Here is an 8,967-nt window from a genome sequence, read left to right as displayed (position 1 = left end):
GCTGAAAAACGGCTTCCTGGAGAAGGGTCTTCCCAGCTGCAGACTCAAAGGCATAGCAGAAGACTCCACCTTTCTCCATGCTTCTGATGACTCTCCATTCCCACAAGTATCCTACACCATATCCTCAAGAAGTACATTGAGATGGAAGGCTCCTCCCTCCTCACAACTGGTATCTGTATCCTTTGCAAAACATCACACTTCAGAAGACTGGCATACTGTGGCAGTGGGCATAACAAAGTTCATTTTAAAAGTACCAGCACCATATCATTGAAGAATATAGACTTACTCCGCATCTTCTCCAGCATGTGTTGTCACTTGAGTTTTTTTGCTTAGCCATTCTGATGGGTGTAAGGTGAAATCTCAGGCTTGTTTTGATTTGCATTTCCCTGATGACTCTGCCATTCAACATTCCTCTATTGAGGACTCTCTGTTTAACGCTGTACCCCATTTTTAAATGGGTTACTTGGTTTAAGTTCTACATATATTCTGGATATTAGCCCTCTGTCAGATATAGGGTTGGTGAAGATCTTTTCCCAATCTGTAGGCTGTTGTTTTGTTCTGATAACAGTGTCCTTTGCTTTACAGAAGCTTTTCAGCTTAAAGGACAGGAGCCTACCACAGAAAAACCTGGAAAGACTCTACTGATCGAGGTATTGAAGCAGAGGTATCAAAGCAGAGGCTGAAGACTCATAAGCCAAACTTTGGGCAGAGTGCAGGGAATCTTATGAAAGCAGGAGATAGAAAGACCTGGAGGGGACAGGAGCGCCAAAGGGAGACCAACAGAGCCATAAAAACTGAGCCCTGGGGGCCCTGAAGAGAATAATACCCCAACCAAGGACAATGCATGGAGAGGACCTAGACTCAATTTCCAAGTGAGGTCCCCAGTAAGGGGAGCAGGGGCTGTCTCTGGCATGAACTCAGTGGCAGGCTCTCTGGTCACCTCCCGGGGGAGGGGGGGGAACCAGTCCTGATGAGACCTGATAGGCTAGGATCAAATAGAAGGGGAGGACCTCAGTGGACTAGGGGAGGGGCATGGGGGAAAAGAGGGAAGGGAGGGTGGGATTGGGAGGAGACAAACGGAGGGGGCCACAGCAGGGATACAAATTGGATAAATTGTAATAAATAATAAAAAAGGAAAAATAAAACTATAGGAAAAATATAGACTTACACATCAACTATATCAATGCTTATCAGATACTTACGCTTACATTTGGATAAACTACCGAGTCTACAGGGGGGGAGTAAACCAGACTATCAATAAATTATCTGTAATGATCAAAGTACCTAACTAGAGGTCCCAAGGAGGCTGGGTATTCAGAAGATTTAGAGCCTTTCAAATTCTGGTTACTGAACACTAAAGTCATTAGAACTAAACAGAACTGATGATAAAGAATGCCTAACAATAACTACTTAATGAGCTAAAAGTAGCTCTTCTAATTAAGAGATCTAATAACCGTCACTAGTTAATAGCCATAAAAAGGCAATAAAGTAAACATTGAAGGGTATACTGTCAAAGGAAAACAGTGATGTCTTCAAATGCCAAGAAATACCAATCACACATTAGTAAGAATAACATTCTGCACACACACAATTGCTTTATTAACATAATGTACATAAACTATAAAGGAGTAAAAAGTTTAAATATCTGCATCGTAACAAACAGGCGGCAATTCAATATCCAGGGTGGAGAGAATGCTGGAAGGAGACTGCATTGGATCTGGAGGAAGAGGAATTTCTCATTAGTTTCCGCAAAGCCTTTATAGCCATTGTCCATAACAAACATCGGAAGCTACTTTCATCTAATGAGTCTTGAACACACATGCAGACTTCTTAAAAGTGGCGGTAACCTCAGAACTGACCTTCATCAAGAAGTGGGTGAAGTACCTTAAAAAGTAGGTGAAGCTACCTTGTTCTTTCGAGGATTAAAAGTGTCTCATGAAATAGAACAGGCCACCTATCTCATCAGAACAGGTCAGAGGCCTCTGACGGTGGCTTCTGACCACCGGTTCCAACTAAGACCTGAGGCTTTTGGCAGGGAAAAGGCACTGTCGCTCTACACTGCAGCACAGGTGCCCCAGGTCTTCCACTGGCCAAGGATGGAGCCTGGAGTGCTCATCCTATCTTGGCTACCATAAACGTCAACTCTTAGCCTAAGGAGCTGTACATTCAACTTCATCTCCTGCTGTAAACCAAAGGCTGACCAGAATTCCAGAGAAACTTCATTAGGAACTCAACTACCATGACTGAGAAAGTTCTTATTATTCTGAAATTTTGCCCCTGTACTCCAAAGCACAGGAGCTGCCCCCAGGCTCACCTCTACCACAGCACTGACAGCGGGGTATAACAAGTTGCTCAAAGCCCTGAGAGAGAGCGCTGGCTTACTTACTAGACTCCCATGGTAAAAAGGGTGTCTTCAGAGGTGAAGGGGGGTCCAGGTGCAGCAGCTTCTCAAGCCCTTTCTCCTCGTTCAGGATCATGAGAGGCACACCACTCAAGGGGAGGTGTGCGATCTGGTGCTCCTCAGGCAGGTCGAAACTCTCAAAGTCTGTCACAAAGGGAAGCAGGCATCAGGCGGTGCTCCCTCAACCCGGTTAAGGCAATGGCAGCGAAGTACATGAACTCAAAATATGCTTCACCACTACCCAAAATTTAAAGAATAAAGCCAATTTAATAATAGCCAGTTGGGGGCTAGAGAGAGAACTCAGCAGTAGAGAGCCCTGACTGCTCTTCCTGAAGACCCAGATTCACTTCCCAGCATCCACATGGCAGTCCACAACTGTCTGTAACTCCTCTTCCAGGGGATCCAGCACCCCCCCCACACACATACATGCAGTCGAAACTCCAATGTACATTAAAAAAAAAAAAAAAAAAGCCAGTTACATAATAAAGTTTTTGCCCTAATGTAAATAGTACTTTTTGCATACTCGGCAAGAAGTATAATTTTAACAGCCCTGCTCTTCAAGTTCCTTTAACAGGCTCTGTGATACAAGCATGTAGTATGTGACTATAACCCCACACTTGGTAGGCTGATGAAGGAACATCACCATGAGTTTGAAGCCATCATGAGCTACAAAGCAACTCCCCATTCCCTGTCAAAGATTCTGTAATAAAAAGCAAACTTCCGCACACCAGAAGAAAGTACAATGACCGTGCTGATTTGCAATGAGCTGAGCTGCATGCCATGTCAGGATTTTTCCTGAAAGACAAAACTACAGTCAAGAGGATGTATCTGTCCCATACTCTCTCACGGAATTGAGGGAAGTCTATCACACTTCAAGGAAATTTTTGTCACCACCAACAGAATTCAGAAGTATGAAAATTTTTAGAATTATGGAATACTTGCCTGTAAGAGTTAACATGACATTAATTTAAAGATTTATCTTACATTACTTTATATTTGGCCTTTCTGTTTTGTTTTGTTTGATACAAGCATAGACCCACATGGCTCTGGCTGACCTTGAACCCAAGAGAACTGCTTGACTCTACTTGGGATTAAAGGTGTGCCCCAAGCCCAGCTACATTTGGCCCTTTCTGATGATATCAGTGGTGATACCAAACAATGTACCTTCATGGTGACATAATGAGACACATAATGAAATGTTTCAATATTTGGATATCTACATTTTTTTTAGACAGGATCTCTCTATATAGCTGTCTGTCCTAGAACTTGATCTGTACATTAGGCTGGCCTTGAACTCACACAATGATGACCCACAACTTCTGATTTCCAACGTCTTTGCTCCCATTTTCCCCCTGACTGAAGGTGATACCCTGGCAAGTGATTCCACCTGAACAAGACTATTTATTCAAAGTAATCCACATTCAGACAGTCCCAGACTCTGGAGCTACACCTTAACAGTCATGTGGAGTTACAGTTTAAGAGAATCTCAAGCTGAGGGCCTTTCCACCATTACCAAAGACATTACCTAGAGGATTGAAGGGAAAGAAGTTTTCTATTTCTGGGTAGGCATCATCAGAAGCAGGAACAGAGCCTTGTGTCTTAGTAGCCTTCTCCGTGATCTAGAAAAGCCCAAGAGAATAGGCACCTGTGAGAATGGAAGGCTTGCCACCTGCGTGGTAATGTGAGCTTGGAGGGCCTCTCAAATGATGACATCACACTTTAAAATGCTGTCAATTCCATGCCATCTTCTAAGAAGTTAGATGCCTTGGTTTTCGTGATTCAATCTAAAGATAAGGCGAGAACAGCCTCCTGGAAGTTGTCCTCTGACCTTGACATGCATGCAGTCACATGTGCAGCCCTGCCCGGCCCATACAAAAGCTAAGGGGCTTGATAGAAAAATGGCTCGGTGGCTAAGAGTGCTTGCTGCTCTTAGCCAGGTCAGTTCCCAGCACCCACGGGTGGCTCATGGCTATCTCTAGCTCCAGTCCAAAGAATAAAATACCCCCTTATGTCCTCCTCAGGCACCTGGTACATTTATATACCATATAGGCAAACAGGCATATACATAAACTAAGAGTAAGTTTGTTTTTTGTTTGTTTGTTAGTTAAGTCAGAAATTTTAGCACCCGTCCACGTATACTATCAAGAACACTGAGGGTTAATTCAAAGCTATTCAACTAAACTGTTCAAACCCAGCTGTGGAGAAAATAGGCTTGAGGCATCCCAGAATAGTAGCTAATCCTGGAAATCATTTTTGCCTTATAAAAGTGTGACTTTTCTGCCACTGTTATCCTAATTACCTGATTAATATTAACAAGTTTGTTTTCCTTAAACATATGAGATTAAGAGGCAGCAAAACAAAACATCTGAAGAATTACCAGGCAGACAATCAATAGAATAGCAGTAGGCCAAAACAGAAGCCTGCTGCTCTTGATCTTACATAAGCCAGAACTGGAGAGGGGTGAGGGAGTGCTGTGGCTCAGCTTCGGCCTCCCAAGTGCTGGGATTGCAGGTGTGTACCAAAGCCAGCTAAGTACCTCACTCATCTGTTAAGTCGCTTTTAACCAACTGCTTCCTGGTACTAGTTAAGGAGAGCTGAGGCAAAAATCAGCATTAGCTCTTTCTAAGAGCTCCAATGTCAAGATGCTGAACAACTGGGAGTAGTACTGATGACTCTCCTCTGTTTGTTTTCGGACCTCTACTGACCTGCGACCTCAGAGGAAGAAAGGCAGCTGGGAAGTCCATTTGTAAGCCTCAGAAGTGCCACATCGCACCGGGGACTAAGAAGGCTAGTGGAGCCAAGGAGCCGTGCGGTGGTGAGCGCCCCTAATCCTAGCACTCAGGGAGGCAGAGATAGGCTGTGGCCAGCCTGGACTACGAAGTGTGTTTAGGACAGCCAAGGCTACACAGAGAAACCCTGTCTCGAAAAAAGAAGAAAAATTGGGGAGTGTGCTCAGTGGGTAAGAGCATTGGCTGCTCTTCCAAAAGAGCCGGATTCACTTCCTACCACCCATGAAAAGCAACTCACAACTCTGAAACTCCAGTTACAAAGGACCCTCTCTGGCCTCCTCAGGTGCCTGCACACATGCATAGATAGATGCACATACATCAATATAAATAAGAATAAACCATTTTTTTAAGTGAGAATGCATGTACACGTACATCACCTCATGGCCTGCACTCACCTTCTTCACAGTCAAGGTTGGCTGTTTTTGTTTGAGGGGTCTACTGGTCTTCGCTGGCTTTTCTGTAACTCTGTTGACAGTTCCCAAAGCCTTCCTGCTGGACTTAGGCAAGGCTGGAGCACTGAACACTTTGCCAACACGTGGCGTCGAGACCTGTAATTTCCCATCTAAGGCCTTGGCTGTTGAAAAAAGTAAGAATATTAGGGGCTCAGTGGGTTAAGGGGCTTGCTGTCAAACCTGACAACCTGAGTTCAATCCCCAAAGCCCACCGTGTAAAGAAAACTGACTCCCACAGGTTGTCTTCTGACCTCCACAGCCATACTATACACAAACATGCCCCCACACATACACAAATAAAGGCAATATTGTTCTTGAAGATCAGGCCATATATTAATACTTCATTGACGGCACAATTCTCACTCAAAACCTGTGCTTCATTTTTGGCAGTGGTTTAGCACACTTTTTTTTTTTTTTTTTTTTGGTTTTTCAAAACAGGGTTTCTCTGTGTAGCCTTGGCTGTCCTAGACTCGATTTACAGACCAGGCTGACCTCGAAGAACTCACATCCATCCACCTGCCTCTGCTTCCCTGAGTGCCAGGATTAAAGGCGTGCACTACCTCGCCTGGCAACGCGCTCTTAAATAGCCTCATTAAAACAGCACGCATCAAGCCAGGCACTTAGGAGGCAGAGGCACATAGATCTCTGAGTAGCAAGCTCAAGGCCAATTAAAGCTACACAGGGGAGTTCTGTCTCAAAAAAAAAAAAAAAAAAAGACGAAGCATGGAGCCTGGAGATAAAGCTTAGTAGGGAGAGTGTTTGCCTAGCATTTGGTAAGTTCCAAGTTCCATCCCCAGCACTGCATAAGCCAGGCACTGGGCAGGTGGAAGGAGATGGATCAGAAATTCAAACTCCCCCCCCCCCCCCAAGGTTACATAAGGAGCTAGAGGCCAGTCTGAACTACATGGCACCTTTTCTAAAAATAAAGAAATAAACACGAAAATATATCAAACCTGACTCTAATCAACCACAAAGCACTAAATACCAGCAGCTCCTGACCACGCCCACAAGCCATTCACAACCCCTGAGTATTTGAAGGCGGTCACTACTTACCACCAGAGCCCAGCTTCAAGCCATCCTTAGATGCCAAACGGCTGCCTGGTTCTTCATTATCCTTATCAACAAAGATTAGAGTAGCCATGCTGGATTACTCTAGGGAAGACACCTAAATGTTAGATACTAGCATTGGGGAAGGCTAGAAGAGCTAGGCAGCGACAGACATCAAACTTTACCCAGGGCACCTGCGCACAAAAACTTAGCCGTAAACTGGAGTAACCTGTTGGCTTAATCCAGATCTTCAATCTGCAAGCCAAGGTCCGAAACACTGAACTCCAGCCTATACTCTCAACGCTAGGGGGGAAGAGGCAGACGGTTCAGATGTTCAAGGCTGAGTCTCAACTATGTAATTTCGAGACCAGCCAGGGCTGTCTGAGACGCTGAAGAGCTTGGAAGGACGGGGGTGGGAGGTGGGGGGATATAGAAGGAAAATAAAGCCAAAGTCGGCACGGGTCGAGCATGTCAAGAGCGCCTGGGGACGCCGTACCGAGTGAAGCTCGGGTCCCGACCCTGCTTCAGCCTCCAGCCCTGGGTCTGGCTCCCCCGCCACGCAAAGCTCACCCCCGACACCCTCACCAAGGTACCGTCGCGGACAAACTCACCCAAGACTGCGCCACCAACGACCCCTCACACCGCGCGGTTTAAACCACAACTCGCGCCTCAATTGGTCCATCCGGAAGGAGGCGGGGCCTGAAGGCTGAGAACCAATGAGAGCAACGGAGGTTTTCGGCAGCGGCCGGACTCCTACAAAGCCGGGCAATAAAAAAATAAATAAATAAATAAATAAATAAATAAATAAATAAATAAATAAATAAATAAAATAAAAACTGGGAGCGTACGTGGTCCGAAACTCCTGAGAGGCTTTTTGTTTTCCATAGTATGGACCTGGGAGGAGACACTGGTCCAATAAGAAAAACGTCATTTAGTTAAACTTTAAAGTGACCCAGGCTGTCCTTGAACTCTCTACGTAGTAGATAATGGATGATGACTTTAAACTCCTCATTCTGCTTTGGGTCTCCCAAGGGCTGGATTACTGGCTATGCCACCACTCCAGGCTTAGTTTTTTTTGTTTTGGGCTTTTTTGAAACAGTCTCTTACTATGCAGCTCAGGCTTGCCTGGAACTCACTGGCCCAGGAATGCTTCCGACGTAAGATCCTCCTGCCGGAGTGCTAGGATCAGAGTAGCCAGAGTGGATCCTGCTGGGGACAGACAGACATACACATTAGATTCTGGCGTTTGGGGAAGGCTAAAAAGGATAAGTAACAGTAGCAAATCAAATTTCATCCAGGACACACGTAGGTAACAACTTAACTAGAGAAGCCAAGAGGCTTAATCCAGACCTTAAATCTTCAAGTCAGGGCTGGAGAGACGGCTCAGAGATTAAGAGTACTGGTTATTCTTCCAGGGGTTCTGAGTTCAGTTCCCAGGAACCATATGGTGGCTCATCTGAGATCTGGTACCCTCTTCTGGCATGCAGGCATACATGCAAGCAAAACATTATACACATAATAAATAAATAAGTAACCCTTTTTTTTTTTTAAATATTCAATCCTAATAAATAAATAAACCATTTTTTTTTTTTAAATCTTCAATCCTAAGTCAGAGGCACTAACCTACTGAGAAGATGGTTTGGGTCGGGCCCCCATCAAAACCCACCTGGGACTGGAGAGATGACTTGGCAGTTAAGAGCACCTACTGCTCTTGAAGAGGACTCTGGCTGTCCTAGGATTCACAACGCAGACCAGACTGGCCTTGAACGTAAGAGATCGGCCTGTCTGTGCCTCCTGAGTAGTAGCTAATTTCTTCTTATTTTTTAATATTGCAGAAATTTGGCAGGTTTGAAGACAAAGACTAGAGATCATTTGAGAGCCCAGGCCTCCCCACTGAAATAAGCAGTTAATAACATTGCAGCCTTCCCCTACACCCTTTCTCCTATGTGTTTGATTACATTTAATTACTATAAAGTTTCTTAGTCTGCTTAAGCACTCCCTACAGTAATGGGCCCGATCCGATGTCAGTAGTTTTGTGTATTCCAGAACACATTCTTAAAGTTCCATGATAGTGAAATACACGTGCTCAGGTGAACATCCATTTCCTCCTGCGGGGTATTTAGGGTCTTCCTAAAACGGCTGTGATAGCCTGAGAAGTCCTCAGCCATACAGAGCGACAAGAGCCACTGCTGTGTGAGTGGTAGGTGGTGGATCAAGAAAGCTTTCCATTATATAGGGATAAAATGGCAAAATGTCCCATCTCTAGTCAAATCCTGCA

At 44.9% G+C, this 8,967-nt stretch overlaps 1 protein-coding gene across 4 annotated transcripts; it reads right to left on the bottom strand.

Annotated features, from left to right (window-relative positions):
* Window positions 1-1,564: 1,564 nt before the first annotated feature.
* On the bottom strand, window positions 1,565-7,434 carry Pttg1 (PTTG1 regulator of sister chromatid separation, securin). 4 transcript variants are annotated; one of them, XM_021648685.2, is made up of 6 exons: window positions 7,301-7,434; window positions 6,696-6,794; window positions 5,586-5,764; window positions 3,927-4,020; window positions 2,387-2,545; window positions 1,565-1,717 (listed from the first exon to the last, which is right to left on the bottom strand). In XM_021648685.2, the coding sequence occupies exons 2-6, from the start codon at window positions 6,781-6,783 to the stop codon at window positions 1,638-1,640; spliced, it is 600 nt and encodes a 199-aa protein (XP_021504360.1). In that variant the 5' UTR covers window positions 6,784-6,794; window positions 7,301-7,434; the 3' UTR covers window positions 1,565-1,637. The 4 variants fall into 4 exon arrangements, with proteins under 4 accessions (XP_021504360.1, XP_060219815.1, XP_021504361.1 ...); XM_060363832.1 differs by lacking the exon at window positions 7,301-7,434 and adding an exon at window positions 7,260-7,287; XM_021648686.2 differs by lacking the exon at window positions 7,301-7,434 and adding an exon at window positions 7,186-7,279.
* Window positions 7,435-8,967: the final 1,533 nt, after the last annotated feature.

This window comes from Meriones unguiculatus, chromosome 11 (genome assembly GCF_030254825.1).
Source record: "Meriones unguiculatus strain TT.TT164.6M chromosome 11, Bangor_MerUng_6.1, whole genome shotgun sequence".
NCBI classification, from domain to species: domain Eukaryota; kingdom Metazoa; phylum Chordata; class Mammalia; order Rodentia; family Muridae; genus Meriones; species Meriones unguiculatus.
Note: the sequence above shows the minus strand (reverse complement) of the source record. Positions and strands in the feature narration are given on the sequence as shown.

Bases quoted from the DNA above. Each gene is read 5' to 3' on its own strand.
- Pttg1 (XM_021648685.2), bottom strand. From the start codon at position 6,783: ATGGCTACTCTAATCTTTGTTGATAAGGATAATGAAGAACCAGGCAGC. The intron at 5,765-6,695 runs GTAAGTAGTGAC...TTTTTTCAACAG, and splicing joins CTTGAAGCTGGGCTCTGGTG to CCAAGGCCTTAGATGGGAAA. The intron at 4,021-5,585 runs GTGAGTGCAGGC...GGGCTTTTCTAG, and splicing joins CAACCTTGACTGTGAAGAAG to ATCACGGAGAAGGCTACTAA.